The 19,710-nt window shown below is 35.3% G+C and overlaps 1 protein-coding gene across 1 annotated transcript in view; it reads left to right on the top strand.

Moving 5' to 3' along the window:
• The window catches only part of IREG2 (iron regulated 2), a 107,900-nt gene extending 88,651 nt beyond the window's left edge, over positions 1-19,249 (top strand). Inside the window, exons 7-8 of the mRNA XM_090002625.1 lie at positions 9,774-9,884; positions 18,616-19,249. Of these exons, the coding sequence (XP_089858751.1) occupies positions 9,774-9,884; positions 18,616-18,744 (240 nt within the window). The 3' untranslated portion in view covers positions 18,745-19,249. The remainder of the gene's footprint in view (positions 1-9,773; positions 9,885-18,615) is intronic.
• Positions 19,250-19,710: the final 461 nt, after the last annotated feature.

Genomic DNA, 19,710 nt, shown 5'->3' on the forward strand with positions numbered 1-19,710 from the left:
GAGAGAGAGAGAGAGAGAGATAGGGAACGATGGGGAAGAGAGAGCCCGAGTGAAGAGGGCATAACCCCCTCTTCACCCCCCTTTTATCGACCCCAGGCCCCCTCCTTCCTCGCCGAGATGGGAGGGGGAGGTCGGTTACGCCTTGCGTAACACCCCCCTTTCCTAACCTGTTAGGGTTTATCGGGCAACCCTTATCGGGTTGCCCTTTCTGTTTTAAAAGGGTTGTGAGTTGGGGTGGGGCTCGGGTCCGAACCCGGGACCCGCAACCCGGCCCCAAAACAAATGGGTCTACAAGTGGATCCAAATGGATCCACTGTGGATCCTCGAATTAACTTAAAATTTTAAATTAGAAAAATTTTCATTTATCTATTATTACCCTTTAAATCAAAATTTCAAAATAAATTAATCCTAAATACCCCCCTTTTATGGGTCCTGGATCCTTAATGTGGATCTAGGCCCAAATAAAAAAAATTTGAAATATTTTAAATTAAGAAATCTCGGGTTTTACAGATGCATTAACTGATTTCAAGAATATTGGGCCACTAAACGATGAAGCAATGAAATTAATTAGTAGACGACTTTGAATATCTGTCCACCCATCAGAAACAATAAAAACTCTATTTTGTTCTAATGAATATTTTTTAATTTCTAGCAATCTCTCAACATTTGTCTTCTCTTCTGCAAGAATTGTGGTTCGTAGTTTTTCTGAGCTTGGAGTTATATAGCCACTCAAATTATAATTTGCCAAAGAAGTAACTAAATCCTTCTAATAAGAATTTCTAACTACATTAAATGATAGTAAAATAGAATAAAAATACCTCCCTACTTTTCTATCCATCTCCTCCCTGCTTGTATCATTCCTTTTCCTTTACCTCCTACATTTACTTTTCTTTTTTTAAGCATCTTCTTGGTGGCTTAAAAATGATACACTAATTGCACAAGAATTACTCATTGTCTTCCTCTTTTCATATTCATCTTATATTTTCTTGTATTGTCTTCACATTGCCTCATCAACTCTTATGCATCCTGAAATGTCATGTCCTGGTATCTTTAACAAATGAGCCTTAACTTTTGTATAAGACCCAACAAAATCTTTCACAGAGCTTGTATTGAAATCTCTTGTTTCCACCACCTCCTCCAGTTTTTGCAAGCTTATCTACATGTACCCATAGTGACCCCTTATCATCACTCTCACTACAACTACCAGCAACACTAGCAACAGAACTCACATGTGGGGATGAGGATGACATAAGTCCTTTTCCTTTATTCGTCATTTTTGTCTTCAAAACAAAAAACATGTTATATTAAAATCAATTATACACACAATCAAGATTGATAATATTGAGTGCAAGGTCAATAACATATACAATAAGTTCTAAAAAATTTAGTAGTAGTACGTGTAAATAAATACCGAAAGGTACGAGAAAAATATATAACAATAACATTAATGCAAAGTGGACACTCCTAAGCATAGGATTATAAAAAATATATATAAGTGCAGATTTTGTACTCTGCAGACATATTTTTTCACTTAACTTGAATTGCAAATATATTATTTATAGTCTATTTAGTGGAAAACATGCATTAAATTAGGTATCTTTAGTTTTATGTTTAAATGGGTTTCTAAAGAGATCTAATTAAAATTAACGATCTATATTGCAGCAAAACTTTGTTATAAAAAATCAAATGTTTTGGTTGAATTAATTTGATATCAAAGCATATTTTCTAGTAACAAGCCATGATAAACACATCTACAATACATACATGTTTGGATTTAGGAAAAACACCAACAACTATGCTTTCTTTTTTAATTGGTGTGTGTGTGTCACAAATATCACCCACATTTTGAAAATATTGCGATAAATTAGTGATATTTTCAAATGACAATATTATAACAAAAAATTCTATTTATAATTTTTAAAATATTATCTATTTCTTATTAAATTAATTCAGTCCAAAGCATGTTGCTTAGTGAGTATGCAATTATAAACATATCTACAGGTTTGGATTAAACATTAAACACATGTAAATAAGAGTTTTAAAGCAATCCAATATATATATATAAGAACTGAACATATTAGGCCTCATTTCTCGTTTTACCCCATTCTGCCCCATAGTTTTGAAGTGTCTTATGATAGATTTGAACCATTAGATGTGTTTAGCATGCTCGATTTAGTGAGAATCGACTCTTGGATCATGATTTTTTGATGAAAAAATATGTTTTTATGAGAAACAAAACGGATACCTTACCTTCAGACTTCATAGCCATTGATTTTGATTCTTGAATCACCGGAAAAACCTGTATACAAGTCATATTCTGATGATCCAAAAGCCGGTTCTGGAGAAAGAGATTGAGAGACTAGGGGAGAGAGAGATTAAAGGAGAGAATGAGAGAGACAAAATACGTATCAGAAGCTCGAAGTCATTGTCGGCGTCGGGGTCAGGAAGAGAGGTCAGGAGGATTAGGGCAAAAAAAAAATTCCCTAATCCTCCTCTCCTCAACTCATTTCATAGGGCCATTTTTTTTAAGTCCAAAAGTTGGACATATATGACCCTGGGTGCATTGCGGGTTAACTGCTCCGGGTGCTGCACCAGCATGCGCACCTACGTCGCGTCACGTTGGTGCGAGTGCGGCACCTAGTTGGCCGAATCCCTGTGACATAGATGATAATGCCTTTGTCGTCCCGACATTAGGTGATTCCTAATGTTTCGAGTGAGGGTGTTGATTTTTGACGTCGGTCGAGGGACATGTGTGAGACACAATTAATAAAATACAATTGTGTGATAAGCTATCACTGGAGACTGCCTTAGACCTCAGGATTTAGCCCGTTTTGAGTATCCCAATAAGCCACCTAATGTTGGCACGACAAGGACATCATCATCAATTAATGCCACTTTCTTGGTATATTAATAACTGCAGCTCAGTTAAACAATACCATCCCCAGGCAAAGTGGTAGAAGTTCCCTACAACCGTGGCTGGGAACACAAACCACTCATTGGGTTATTTTTTATGATTCTATTAGCATGAATTATGCATTATGATATGTAATAAAAAATATCTGGAGCTTTTAAGATTCATATTATTGTATGATTTATATCTTTGTATGATATGTCTACCTAAGCTATTGAAATATTGTTTGAGCATGATTGCCTCTTGATAGTCTATATTGATATATGATTATTTTAATCTCTTTCTTTATGTGTTGATATACTTGGATTTTGTGGTTGTTCAGTTAGAAGTCAATGGGGCGATTGCTTCTGGCCGTCAAACTATTGTTGGGATTTACAAAAGTCTTGCCTCTTCTTATGATAAAAATTGTTGTATGTGGGATTTCTAAAATATCTTCATGTATTTTTTTATCTTTTCTGCTTCTCTTTCGCCCTCTTATGGGAAATGGTTATTTTTTATGTTTCTATTAGCATGCATTATGCATTGTAATATGTAATTGTTACTTATTGACAATTTGATTTAGTTGTTTATAATTATTGATGATTTATATCTCCGTATGATATGTCTACCTAAGTTATTGAAATAATGTTTGAGCATGATTGCCTCTTGATAGTCTATATTGATATATGATTATTTTGGTCTCTAGAAATTTGATATTATGTTACTATCATCTTTGGGAATATGTTGATTTTGTGAATATGGATATTTGACTTATTGGGTTTTTATGAAATGGTTTTAAAGTTATCTTAATATTGCATGGTTCTCGTTTGATAGATCATCATATCTCTTAATTATTTTTGAAATATTTTGGATTAAGTTTTCTGATATCTTTTTCTTTGATATTCATGAATTACATTATTTTTATCAGCTCTTGTTTCAATGGTTTTTGTAAATGTTTTTAAAATCTCTAAATAGTTTTTTTTTTGTGAATTGTTTAAATGATTGTGTTTTAAAATGATTGTTGTAATTTCTATATATTGTATTTCATATATTTTTGTATGCTTGACCATCCTCTCTCCATATGTATATATATCTAATATCATAACTATTTATTTTGTTTTTTAATATATATATATATATATATTTGTATTATAATCCCTTTGTTGTAGTTGGTGTTTTTCCAATGCAAGAGCTTATAGAAGTCATGGATTGAGTCAAAGCTCTCTGGATATTTGAAGATTAGAGTGCTTGGAACTCTAATGATGATTGAAGTTTTTTTCTTTAAAGAGGTCTTAAAACTTGAAGTTCACATCTTGGAGATTATTTATGGAGACAATTGAAGACTGATTTTAATCTTGTTTTGGCAAACCTTTGGTGATCCATCGCAGGTTTGAAGGGGGTGTTAAGATATATGTAGCATTTCCTTATGTTGTAATTGTCTTGTATATACTTCAAGTACACTTAAGTGTACTTTAGGTATTTTTTTCTTTTGATGTGTATTCTTGTATATTTAATTTGAGTTGTATTCATGGTATACTTTAGGTGTAACTGTTAGATTTGCAACCTGCAGATCGTTCCACGTGAGAGAGCTGCGAAACAGAGAGAGATAGAGAAAGGGAGAGAGAGGTTTGGGAAAAAAAACCGATACCCTACAGTGTATGGGTCAGCTGCTGTGTATTCCTTTATGTTAACATGTGATTACTAACAAAATTAGGGTACTAGAATACCCTTTTTACAATAATCAATATTACATAATGCCATTAATGAAGAAGTGGGTGTCACGGGTCTGGATCTTCAGATCCATGACCTGTAACCAGAGAAAGCACTTCTTTTCAGTAACACCCCAAGATTTAAAACCCGAAAAAACACGTAAAACTTTTTTTTTGTATGGTAGTGGAAAGACAACCCTTTTTACTCCAGTTGAAAATCTCAGGTGGGTTACAGATTCGATCGATAACAATAAGACAAAATAGCACTTATAAATGATTCTAATCAAACTCAAGAGTATTTTCATTCCAAAATGAACCATAAGGTTTTTACAAAATTAGTACAAACAAGTACTCAAAACTCTAGTTCTTGGGAAAGAATGATGACTGGCTCTCGATGCCGCCATAGCTTCCCGCTACGCTCCTGCAACTATTTAGTACCTATAATTTGTAGGGCGTCAATATCCACGAGCCTCCAGTAGGAATACAATAACATAACATAATTGCATAGAAACAAACATACATGAAATAACACTATTTTTCATGTAAATAACAAATTTTCAGTGCATTCATTAACTGAAATGTAATCATACTCATGTGTGATCATTCAATTCATGCATGACTTACTTGTGCAAGCAAAGCGTTCTCAAAAAGCATGGATAACTTACAATTCTTTCATTTATGTTTTATTTCTTAGATGATATATGTTATTCTTTACTATATACATAATACACTTTTTGTTTCTTTTTCACAATACCCTGTGGGTACAACATAAACAATATCTGAATTAGGGGCAGGACCCAGAGGGTATATTCAATCAGTTAGTGACTTATTACCCTGGCCTTGCTCATTTTTTTAGTTCTAGGTGTGAGATGACAGTGTCGAGAGAGCTCCCACCACCCCAACCTGATATATTAGAATTTCTTTCAGCTGAAACAATCTCACTACTACCTGGCGGCACTAGTGGCAGCTATCCCCTATCTTTGTGGCTGGGGAAGCAACTCTTTGTGCTTAACAATATCCCATGGAGCCTAGTGTACTGCTTACCCTATCATTGTAAGCTATAAGAGAATTAACAAATACATTCTTTATCTCTTGATTCTCTTAACATACATGCATAATTTGCATATTTTCAAGCACGTATGATTTTAATTAACCCATCATAAGGTTTTCGGCCATCTGGGGCACTTAACACATATCAGTCCAGTTGACCGTGTACAAGGTTAGGAGCCACTTATCCGGGCTCGAGCCATTATAAAATAACAATTACATAACATGCTTTACAATACATGCATACATCATTCAATATGCATTTGTCATTCAATCATAAGCATAAATATCATGTTAATATGCATCGTAAATCGAGATTATATTTATGCATCAAAAATCTGGTTTTCCATTCATACACAGGCTTTAAGACAAATATGATTGTATAATAATTCAAAAATATGCATATTAAAAAGCATGAACCACATACATATATTTGTTTGTAGAATTCTGAAATACACTCGTCAGAATATGTTCGTAAACTTGAACATATACGTATTTTCATTTGAAACACATTTGGAATTCTTGTGTATGGAAAGTTTCGAAACTTTTTGCTCACATACATAATTTTGCTCATAAAAATTCAATGGTTTTGTAAATGTGCCTTTTCTCGTAAAACGTGCAACATGAATAATTTTTGAAACTATATATATATATATATATTCTCGTAAAACCCAGCGGTTTCGTAAATATACATTTTTTCTCGTAAAGTGTGTAATATGAACAATTTTCTGAAACTATATATATATATATATATATATATATATATATTTATTTATTCATTTAACTTCACACATATGGAAATCCAACATTTCAAATAACCTAAAACTATGCATGTATGTGAGTTATCGTAAACCTACCTCGTGATGCATACGGTCATACAAGGAATAATTTCGTGGCGAAGGCGACGATGCGGCGACTTGGCGGAACCAAAGCGGAGGAGGAGGATCCGGCTGAGTATTGCTCAGCTGAGGAGTCGCCCCTGCAAGGGAGAATCACGGCAGTGGGTGAGGGTGGTCTTCGCTACTCCAATCACAGCAGCGGGAAGGAGGTTGAGGGCCGGCTGGGCTCGTCAGCTGGGTGGCTCGGTTGAGCAGTTGCTCAGCTGTTTGTTGCTTGGCTGAGTGCTGCTCAGCTGAGCAGCAGCTCTTGGTAGAGAGGAGGCAGGCGGGTAGCCTGCCGGAAAATCAGAGGGAGAAGAGAGGGCACCAAAAGGGGGTGCAGCTGAGCAGCAGGCCGTGCTGCTGTTGGTGAAGGTGGCCGTGACGGTTCAGCACAAAAACAGGGAAGGGAGCTGTTAAATGGTTCGGACGAGTGGGGATGTTGGCTGGTTGTGAAGGGTGCAGACGATGGTGGTTGGGGCTGCGGTTGGTGCAGCAACAATGGTTCGGCTGTGTACGTACGGTAGTAGACGATGGTGATGGAGGCGATGACAGCGGGAGTGGTGGCTGGTAATGTGGCAAGGTGATGACAGTGGGTGGTGGTGGCAGAGATGGCAGCAACAAGGTGGTATGATTGGTGGAGTGAGAGAGGGATGGTGATGGAGTGGAAGGAGTGAAGGGGAATTTGAAAAATGGTTTTAAGGGGGGCAAAGTGAAAATAAAGAAGGGGGAAAAAGGAGATTTCGTTTTTGGTTTTAGGGGGAAATCCAATGAACTTCGATTTGGATTTTGGTGAGACCCATTTGAGTCTCATCAAATCCAAATCAACCCTACTAATGTTCTATATATATATATTTATTTATGTATATATATTATTTTAATTAGATTCATTTGGGTCCCAAGTGGACCCAAATCCTATCCATACAAGCGAGATCCGTATGGGCCTTAGGTGGATCCAAACAAATTTCATAGTATACTAGGGAGATCCATTTGGATCTTAAGTGAATTCAAAACTGGTTTTCTTAAGTAGGATCTATTTGGGTCTCCATTTGGATCTAGATCCAAACAAATCCATTTTCCTTCATAGGATTCATTTGGATTTCAAATAGATCCGAAAGCCTTATTTACGTATTGGGATCCAATTGGGTCTCCAAATAGATCCAAAATATATTTTTGTTAGTGGGATCCAATTGGGTATCCAAGTGGACTCAATATCTTATTTTCGTAGTGGGATCCATTTGGGTCTCCAAATGGATTAAAAATACTTTTTACATAGAGAGACCCAAATGGATCCAAAACTTACTTTGCGTAGTGGGATCCATTTGGATCTCCAAATGGATCCAATACACTTTCTACATTAGAGGAGATCTATTTGGGTCTCAAATAGATCCAAATCTCTTTTAGATCCAGTCTAAACCTCAATATGGGTCTAAACTCTTCCCAAATCCATTTGGGTTGACCCGAATCATATGGAGATCCAAATACTCTGCAAAGATCTTGTAAATTCCCCCAATTAAATATTAAAAAACTCGAATAAATGTCGAAATACTATTGATAATGAATTTTCTAATTAATCAACCAATAATTTTTCAGAAAAAGTGGTATTTAGCCAGAATAATTCACAAAAAATCCTTTTTTCACTCATTTCAAAATTCTGAAAAATTTGCAGACTTTATATTAGGTGTGACTTTTATGTATTTTAGGATAGGTATACCTATTAGATTAGTAAGTATACTTATGGTATACTTAAGGTTAGATTAGGTTTATTTTATTTTTATATTTTGTTTTTCTTTTTTTGGTCATTTTTTGAATGACCAACTAGTTGTTGGGATTTGTAATGGTCAAACTAGCCATTAGGATTTACTTTATGGCTAGTTTGAATAGTCAAACTAGCTGTTAGAATTTGCTCTGACAACTAGTTTGTCTTAAGAACCAGCTCTAACGGCTAATTTGACTAGCTGTTATGTCTCCCTCTATATATTGCTCATCCTTTTGTTGTGTAGGTGAGAGAGGATGGATGTATATAGTGTGTGTGCATGAGTATTGTAGTGAGGTTGACTTTTATATTTGTGTAAATATTTCTCATTCATAAAACATTTATTTTTTATATCTTGTTTTTCCTCATGGATATGTATGGTTTATTGTATCTAGCCAAATGCATTATGAGAATGCATTTATATTTCATTTATGTTTGATAAAATTGTTGTTCTTTTGTATTACTTGTGTCTCAGATTTCATGCTATTTCGTGACAATTTCTACTCAAATAGTTGCAGATTTGGGGATACAAGTATAATATGTTTATGGCAATGTATATAGGGTGCATCCCTAGACCGTCTTTCATTGAGTTTTGTTCCATGCTTCTAAAATATGAGGCAATATTGAATATTTAAACTAAGGAAGATAAGCAGTAGTCTCAGCAGTCATACTTGTGGCCAGTGCTCAGCGTGGATCTGGTGGTTCAATGAGGCCTTTAGGACAAGGATGTGGTTGAGTTTTACATTTTTCATCTACTGGAGCTCTTGGAGAGATGCTAAATATCAGTGAATGCTCAAGTGTGCTGATTTTGCTTGCCTAAATGTGAAGCTACTATGTTCTCTTGAAAATTTTGTTTTAAGATAATTCCAGAATTATAATATGATAAAGGCATTTGGATATAACAAGATTGCCAATCTTATTGAAAAAACACAGGAATGCCACCTTATGACTTGTACAAAGAAGATACAATAAAAAAAAATGATGGGCCAAGTAAAGGATGTCAAAAGGACTTGGGTGTGTATGAAGCTTCAATTCACCTTAGAAATTTGCTTCTCATTGGGGATGTGAAGATTAATCGTTTCACACTGAATCTACTGAGATAAAGTTGAGGATGAAGCTTGGAGGCATGTATTTTAGACAGTGCATAAGGACTTTCTAAGCTGCACAAACCTTTCAAACCCATCATATGATGCTCATGATCTACTCCTTGCAACAACCATTTAAAATGATCTTAAGAAACTAAAAATCATTCATAAATTAAAAAAAACTCATTAAAGTAATTTGTGACCTATAAAGTTGAGATAATTTTATCCAGGAATTCATGTTCAAGTCTGATCTTCAATTAGTCTGCAAAATTATTATCTCTGTCATATGCTGTTGACTCTGCCAAGTCCATAGATTTTAGAAACTAAAATTCTATTCTTATATGCAGTAGATGTTTTCTTTATATGGAACATTGTAGCTTTTATTTTGACCACATTTTCTTTCAACAGGAATCCGTTCCTGACCCTGACCGTTGTGTTGTTGGAGGTGTCCAAAATTCACTTCAGTCTTTTATGGATTTAATGCAATATATCATGGGAGTAATTATTTATAAATCACAGGTATTTTAGTTCATGTTTTCCTCCATTGACATACATAAAGTAGCAATCAACACTGCTCCTCATGTATTTATTTTCTTATAATGGTGAATATATATAATCTCTCTCTGTGCGCTTGTGTTGTCATTGTCATTATCACCACCATCATGCCTGGTTGCATTTTAGCATGTTTGGATCTATGAATCTTATTCCTTCACACTTCCTATTTAATGTAAAAACATGAGGCTATGCCAGTCTTATTAAAATATGTTGTATGGATCGTGTGTGTATATATATATATATATAGTTATATATATACATAGTTATTTCTGTCCATGTAAACTGAAATACCCATTAAGGGTATTTCAGTAATTTTACATTGTAATAGGGATTGTTCTACAAATATGACTGTTTGGGGCTAGCCCAACAGCTAGTTGGGCTTCTCCCACTCTCCCTTTTGTTTGGTTGTAAATAGGGATTTTCTCCTCTATTCAATAATGCTTTTCTAAGCATTTTCATTATTAAGTAAATTTATATTATTACATTGCATTGTTTGTAACTTGTGTTTGATGATTATCTCTTTTATGAGATTGTAATTGGTCCATTAGAGACCCTCTTGTGTTTGTACACTTTTGTAGCCCTTTGTTGGCATTGTGTTTGTGCCATGATTGTCAGTTGAGGAAGTGGGAGCGGGAAGCGAGGCACTTTCAAAATTTTAGGAAGTGGGAAGCGTGGGACGACTTAGAAGCGAATCACGAACCGTTTTGAAAGCGAACCGGAAGCGACATAGGAAGCGAGGGGGAAGTAAAAAAAGAGAAAAAACAAAATAAAAATAAAAATAAAATGAAAAAAGGGGGAAGCGAGCGGGAAGCGCGGGAGAAGCGAGGGGGTAGCACACTTCCCAAAAAAAGGATGCTTCCCTGTTCGTTTCGAAAGTGCGATGTTTCACGCTTCCGAAATGCGCTTCGGGGAAGCACGCTTCCTCACATGCCTAGGTGCTTCCGGTAACTCTGGTTTGTGCACATCTATGTCACATAAGTGCGGGTACGGATGCAGGTGCGGCACTTTAAAAAAACTTGGTTGCGGGGTTGCGGGGAGGGTATATGTATATATATATATATATATATATATATATATAATTTAACATTTTTAAGTTAACACTACGTGTATGTGTGTGCATTTATTTATATATATATATATATATATATAATATAGATAAAAATAGACTTGATTAGGGTTAACTGAATCTACTTTTGGATAGAAATGGACCTTAGTGTGGTTGACTTCACCTAACACAAAGGAAGTTGTGTCCAAGTGTCGCACCCGCCTGGGTGCGGGTGCGGTGCCCTGTTAGAAGAGTCTGTGTGACATAGATGCACATCTTGTTTCATTACATGGTATCAGAGCCTAGGGCTCTTGTGTTTTGAAGGGAATCTTGATCGTGATCTTCGTGTGGTGGTGGTGGTGGTCATCTTCTAGTCTTCTTTCTCACCGTGATTGTCATCATGGGCAAAAAAAAACTTCTTATGTTATCTCCTACATGTTTAACAAAAGCAACTACTTGATGTGGGTTACCACCATGGAAAACTACATCAAAGGAAAAAAGTTATAGGGTCTCGTTAGTTGTAATACCCACAATTTTTTTGGAATTGTAAATAAACTATTTTGGCATAATTTATGTAATTAATTATCATTAGCTGTCTATCAGTAATATTTCGACATCTATTAAAGTTATTTGATCATTGAATCTCAAATAATTAATAATATTTATAAAAGGGGAAATTTGATTATCGAAAAAACTCCTAAATTATTTATCTAGGGATCTAGATATCGATCCAGTAAGTGGACCCCATCTAAAAGAAAAAAAATTGAGTTTGGATCGAACCCAAGTTAAAGTAATGGCAAACCAATAATTTATGAATATAGTTAAAGATCTAATTTATGTTATTTGAGAATACGGTAGCCTTCACATTGGAAGTTCGAAGAAAACATAAGTGATTTCATCGAAATCTGAGTTCGTACGAGTCCTGAGCATGGCCGACAACATCAAGGGAAAAATTATAATTTTAAAAGTCCATTTTATGGTTTTTGAACAAATGATTGCATTCGTATCAAAATTCTAAGAAGAATGGTTTTGATTTCATCAAAATTGGAGTTCAAATTCATTTGAAACATGCTTGGCAAGTTCTAAGGACATAATGGTAATTTTCAATAGATTTCGGGCTTCGTTGCGATCTTAGAGTCATAGTCGTCAAAGCCCTTGTTGACCAAATTTAAGTCAACCATATATACACAGTTATGTTTTATATATATATATATATATATATATATATATATATATATATATATATATATAATATCATTTTATAAATAATGTTGGCTTTATAGTAGTTAGATGGAAATATAATAAATAGGCTGGGATCTAGTTAGAAAGAAGCAGATCCCCCTCAACTAAATTGGAATCACCCTTGAAAACAGACCCGATCTGGTTGGGCTTGATATGAACCAGATCTGGATTGTTCAGTCCAAGATCCAACCCAAAGTCCCATCAAAAGGCAAGCCGCGTATCACCCATGGTTTCCTTAAAAACAAAAATTAAAACCATTAACTCCCATGGTTTTTACCTGGCTTTTAACAAGTGTAATCCCACGAACATCCACGTGGCATTCCTTTTGGCTCTTTTTTCTCACTATAAATAGCCCTCACCTCTATGAGCCTTTCTCTCATCTCCCATTTGCTCTCTTTACTCTCTTGTTCTCGTCTCACGTCCCACTCCTCTCTCTCTCATTTAATGCTCTTCTCTCTCCCCTCTCGTGAGTTACCTCCTTTGGACAATTTATATCCTAATACAAATGTGTGTTAATCTTCCTGAATTTATCAGGTTCATTTCTTTGTAGATTTGTTGACAGTTCTTTATAATTCCTTACTGCATGACGGTTAGATCTTGTAATTGTATATCTCAAGGGTTTTATTGTGTTTACTAATTTTTCATGCTCTTAATTTCTTTGGCAGAAACCTTCGGTGGGCATCCATGTTGTGGCCCTAATGAGTTTTTCATTTATCTCATAGTTGTTCAGTTCAGCATGGTGCCTTTATTCTGTAGTTGGTTCTTTTATAAAAAAAAAGGTGCTTTGATCTGCCCATATTCTGCAGAGCTACACGCTTCATTGTCCTCTGTTTATGATTTCCTCATGATCATCATCTGCTTCGACATCTAACGTTATTGTCTTCATTGGCAAAACCATTATTTGCTTATGTTGACATAATATTGTGATTCTCATTGTTTTTTTAAGAGGATAAAAACCCATTCCTTCAATATAAAATAAGATTACAGAAGGGTGGTGACAAGGTGTCACCAGCACGTGTTAATCAAAGCTCAATACATCTTATGTTTTTCGTTGTCATCATTGTTTCCATTTTCATCGTTATCATTGTCATTGTTGCCATCATCGTTGTAAAGTTTAACACTGTCGTTGCCATCATCATTGTTAAGTTTAACATTGTCATCTCTTTCATTGCCATTGGCCAACGTCATCATCCTTCTTCTTCTTCGTTACCATCTTTCTTTTATTTATTTATTTATTTATTTATTTATTTTAACCACCACTATGACCGTTGTAATTGCTGTTGTTGTCATCATCAACCTGTTCTTCTTCACTGCCATCTTCTGCAACTGTTTTGCCTGAAGGACTTGAACGAATGTGCGGCCAATTTCAAGTTTCCACTGCTGCAGCCACCTTTGCAGCTGAATGTCAAAAAGTTGGCAGGTGGGTTATGCATAAACTCTGTCCATTGTGCACCTGAACCCACTTTCTTGTCATGGCCATCAGCACTTAGCCACCTTGGCTGCCACCAAGCCACTACTCCCTTGTGCTTGCGCCATTTAACGGTGCTGCACCACCACCATCACTACCACTTTTACACCACCCGATCACTTCCACTTTGCGTCCAGCTCCTCACTGCTCAGTCTGGTGCCCCACCCGACTTCGCACCTCCCTGCCGACACCCCGCATGTAACTGGCCAGCCACCCTCCTTGCCACCTATTTCTTTGCTGGCGCCATCTCCAACAACTCTTTTCTGAGCAATGCCAAACCGCCTACTCCGTGCCATCTCGGTTTATAGACCCGAGCCCCAACATGAGACCCGAGGTGCCCACTAGTCTTCGCCGTATTCGGGTCGACAACAAGCACTTTCTCATCATGGACTTCGGAGGAAAGTCCCTCTCGGTATTCTGGGGATTTTTCATTTCTCCTCAGGTATTCATATGCATTCCAATGTAGGGTCTCTTCCTGCCAAATGCTCATAGAATTATAATATTTAACTTTACTTTATCGGCTGTTTTATTTGATTAATGCACCAATATGAGCATTTTATGGGAAAATGAATCTTTTACAAATATTTTATGAGGGAAATGGATATTTTCAAGGAAATAAATATGTTACGAGGGAAATTAATACTTTTCAAGGAAATGAATATTTTATGAATAGTTTACAAGGAAATAAATATTTATCTTAAAATAAAATATTCTTGCATATGTGATATTACGAAAAAATATGTTTGCATGTATTAGTCTCTGTTCGCATGTAAATGCTCACATGCATTGGTTTACGTAAATTTATGGTTCACATGTATTGTTTCATACTTGCATGCATTAGTTTATGTACAATTATGCTTTACATGTATTGTTTCATGCTCACATGCATTGGTTTACGTAAAATTATGGTTCACATGTATCATTCTGTGCTCGCATGCAATAGTTTACGTAAGATTAAGCTTTGCATGTACTATTCTGTGTTGACATGCAATCATTTATGTGAAAATCATGATTTACATGCAATAAATGAATAGTTCAATCATATTGTTAGGGTTTGCGAAACCCTACGGGTCATGCATATACGTAACTATGTAAGAGCCATTATCTATGAGCACACATGAGAAAAGTATGGTTCAAAATGGAGCCAAGGTTCGAGGAACTTTTGTAATTCAATTTAACTATTGTGTGGTGTATGGCATGTTATCTATGTTGAAAAGCATAAAACTTGTGATATTTTGGTTGTATGCATGTCGAATGGGATAATTGGGATTCGCCTGTACAGGCAAAGTGCTTGCGAAGGCTAAAAGTGCTAGAGCAATACCGAAAGATAAAATAATGTATTCATACACACATACCTAAAGTGGCATTCGCCTTCACAGGTGCAAGCTTGTATATATATAGAGCTTTTACTGAATGGGAAGAAACATATAACTGTGTCATCCCAGTTGGGGTATACGAGCCATCAATGCCCTAAATTTCCCATGTAACGACCTCAACTTAGCCTCGTAAAAAGTAAAAAAAAATCTTTTTTTATTTAAAACAATTGTGAAAATAAAGCCCAAGGATTCAGGGTCTCACAGATTTAACATATACCAAACCATAAGAGATAGTGCATTAAATCGACAGAGTTATCAACTTTATTAATCTACAGAATGAATGTCATATAAATAAAAATAATAAAATAGTTTGTAACACAGAGCCACTCTATCAAGAACCCAGAACATATCATGCAAAACTCGTAGGCTTTATATAGCAAGTCACCCCATCACTGAGCTCCTAGTCCTGAAAAACATTTTTGAAATATGGGGTAAGAACCAAAGTTCTGGGTTCTGAAATATGAGGATATGAATACTTTGAACCTCACCGAGGACATGGCATTGGATAGAAATGATCGGAGGAGAAGGATTCATGTGGAGGACCCAGAATGATTTTCTTTTTTGGTTCATATCGCCGACCCCAATTGTTTTGGGATGAAGGCGTAGTTGTTGTTGTTGTGGGGTAAGAACCAAAGTTCTTTGTACAAATTCCTCTAAAAAATCCAAAAAGAAAGGAACGAGTATAAACCAAAGTTCATGTATAATTTCAGAGAAATATAACAACAACAATTTCCATAATCAACTTACCATTCAAGCATATAAAATAAGTATCATGCACTAACAAATATCATACGAGACAAAATAAGTATGAATACATGAACTAATGTGGAACAATAAAGATGCATGAATAACTTATTAAGCTATTATCAGAGTTTCTGTTGTATGCATATCCCTATTAAATGCACACAATTTTAGTTTTCACTTTTCCTAACATGCGGATACTCAAAACGGGCACAACATGTAATATCGTGTATTTTGGTACTTAATCATTTTATGATATTTTAAAAAATTTGTCTAAATCCAGGAAAAAAATCATTTGGGGCTCGATTTTTAGACTGAAATCTTTGAGTCTGGGCTTGACCCAGGTCTCATCAACAAGGTCAAGGCGAGCCAAACGAAACGTGATAAAGAGTTGTATTTTCGACCTTTAAATTCAAGCGAAGTTCGGGTTATTTTTGGGTGAAATTCGGAATTTGTAGTCGTGTAATATATCTTTGGATGTGTCTCGGAATTCTGAGCGCAACGGTACTTTATTTTCCTCGATTCAGGCTACGTTTGGTTTGAAAATCACGTTTTTTCTGAAAAAGTAGCGGTTTGTCGAAACGGATCCGGGATTGGATCAGATTGAATCCAAGGCCTATGATTTGAATTTTTATTGATTTGGGTCCTAATTTGGTCCTACTTAAATCTGGTTTGGGTCCAAATCTGGATCCATTTTCATTATGGGTATGGGTTGGGATTTTGGATCCAGATCCAAATCCATGTCCAATGTCTTTCCTAGCTTAAAATTCAATTTAAAGTTTTATTTTGAGGTTAATTATAGTTATAAATCCTCTAGGGTAAGTTTGGCTATTTTTGGAAGGTTATAAATAATTTTTTATTAATTAAAAATTAAAAATTAATTATTTAATTAAATACAATTCCGAAATTTGATTGTTGGGCTGAGTTGGACTCTCCAAAAGAGTCCCTATGCTTACCTAAAAGAGTTTAGGAAAGTTAGAATTCATAAAAGAAGGGAAAAGTCAACATTTGGAGAAATTTTAAAAAAATTGGAAACTAGCCTTAGAAAGGGAGTTTCCAGAATTTTTGGAAACTCTCTCAAGAGAGAGGGATGGAGAAGGGGTAACGTGAACCCCTCTCCCTCACCTTTATGTAAAGAAAAAAAAGAGAAGGGGAAAAAGAAAGAAGAGAGAGAGAGAGAGAGAGAGAGAGAGAGAGAGAGAGAGAGAGAGGAGGAGGAGGAGGAGGAGGAGGAGGAGGAGGAGGAGGAGGAGGAGGAGGAAGCCATTGAAGCCCCAACCCTAAGCTCTATTCCACCATTTTTTGTTATTCTCTTACAAGGTACGGGTTTCTGAAAAGGGGAAATATGATCTAACAGAGAGGTGGATAAATGGTTTATAAAGAGTATGACTGGTTTCAACGACATGACAGTGTTTCCTCTCAGTAAGGCCATTTTGCTTCGGGGCCTTTGGTCATGAAAACTAGGGTTGAATACCATTATACTCAAAAATGTCATGAATTGATTGCTAGTGAACTCTCCTCTATGATCACTTTGAAAAAAATGAATATTTATAGAAAACATGTTTTCAACCATAGCAACAAACTTTTTGAAACAATAAAGAACTTCTGATTTCAACTGAAGTGGATATAAACATGTGCCAAGTACATTCATCAACAAATATGATATAGTAACGATAACCAAAATGAGAAATAATAGGCGATAGACCCTAAACATCTGAATGAATAACCATAAAAGGGATATCAACAATTTAATTTAAAGTTTCAAAAGGAAAACACCTGCTTTTACCAAATTGATAGCTAGAATAAATATGAAAATCAAGTTTATTATCAATCACAAGAGAAAGCTAACTATTAAGAAAAATCAAGAAAATTAGAAAAAATTATCAAAAATTCTAAAAAAATCATAACACATGAAAACAAGATCTAACAAAGACTAATTTTAACGTGGTTCGGCTGCAAAGCCTACGTCCACGATACCTCTCTCTCTCAACACATAACTTGAGAAAGGTTTTCCTAAAGAATTATTTTTGTACAATGAGATGGAGACTTCTTAACAATTTGGCAATTCTTTAGTCTCCAGATTTCAACTGATTACAAAGAGACAGTCTATCGAGAATTTTGGTGGGCAACTTCTTTATAAGATTTTTATTTTCAACAGTTTCCTTCTCTTTGGAAACTGTAGTGACATTGCTATCGTTCAACTCGCTCTTCTTATCCTCATGTTGCTCTGACTTCTTATCTTCATCTTTCACCAAACATTGGATTGAACCTTGCTTGGACCTGATTAACATATTCGATCCATTCACTTCACCTGATAACTCTATGCGTGCACACACACGAAGATCTATTTGAGGGTTAATTTTTGTTCTTCCACCTTCCCAATGCCACTCAGCAAGCTATAAATTTTATGTGAATGTTGTTTAGGATTTTGACTGTTTGTCAGCACAATTGCAGGCATTTGTCTTCAAGCAGCCTTCTCACGTGCTGCCGACAATTACCTGTCTACTATTATTGATTAGTACATGATATATTGGTGTCTAGTCCAAAAAGAATGTTCCACCATTTATATTTTTCATACTTGCATTTTCACAGAAGTAGCTTAATAATGATTTTCAGGCCAATTTTTACCTGAATGTGAAAACAGTTAGGTGATGACTTAGGCTGAGTATGGGCTGGTGGAAGGTCATTTTAAGACGTTATATAGGGTTGCAATTTGAAAAATGCAAATGCACTATTGAACAGATTTATATTAGCACAAGTTTCAGTTTTGTATCGTTAATGCTTATTCTATAAATTAAGCCATGCTTGTTTCATTCTTTTCAGGATTTTTGGAAGATGATAATCGTATCATTTGTTTCTGTGACAGTGGCTGCAATACTTTACACTTACCACACGTACCGTATCAGGAGGCACCTTTTCCACTTTGATAAGCTCTTCAAAAAGTTCCATTAGAGCACCCCGACAGATAAACTATATCCCTCTAATGCAAAAAGTTTATGTTGCTTTTGTATCTGGAAGGTTTCTATTGACAAATAAAAACTTAGTTTATTCTTGATACTTACTCAGGTAACGCAATATGGTAGAATATTATTCAATTTCTGATCTTAAACTATAAAATCATCATAAGTTGTGCACATGTGACCTGATTGCAGGGGGGGGGAGGGCGGATAACATCCTTCACAGTACTTGATATTATAAAATATTGTATCACACTCATACTCTGAAAATTCAGAAGTTGCAAGGGGAACAATTGAATTATAGGGGGACAAGAGAGCATGGAAGCAATGCAAGAAGTGAGATTTCATAGTCAGTTATTTGCTGTAACCAAACGTATGTATAAAATAGAAATAGTCTCACCGTGGTACTCTTGTGAACATCATATCATTGAATCTCCTTGTACTTTGTTCTCATGATATTTCAAAAGTTCACCAGTATGAATAGCTTTGTCTTATCACAATAGTAAGTGGTCTCACTAATAATCTTATATATATATATATATATATATCATCTATGTGTTAGTTCTTTTCTCCCAACTCAATTTTCTAGGTTTTTCTTTAGAAATTGTTAATGCCATGCCAAGCTTTTATTTAGGGCGTGGATGCAGGAAATTTTTTCATAGGAAAAGAAAATTTTGCTTATGAAAAGTTTTGATATGATTAACTTTTTCAAATGAAATTTTTTTACTTGTTTGTGTAACACCCCAAACTAACCTTCGAAATTTTGTATATATTTTTTTATAAATAAATAATTTTGAAACATTGCGAAAAATATCTGAGGGACGTGGAGCACATTACAGATTTAATTTGCACAACCCAACAATCATTCCAGACATAAAATAAATTAAAACATGAATTGAAATTAAATTTAATTTAACTAAATAGTCTCCATTTAGGGTTCACATGTTCCCTCTAAACAAAA

The sequence above is a fragment of the Nuphar pumila genome, chromosome 4, assembly GCF_984573655.1.
Source record: "Nuphar pumila chromosome 4, dmNupPumi1.hap1.1, whole genome shotgun sequence".
Taxonomy (NCBI): Eukaryota; Viridiplantae; Streptophyta; class Magnoliopsida; order Nymphaeales; family Nymphaeaceae; genus Nuphar; species Nuphar pumila.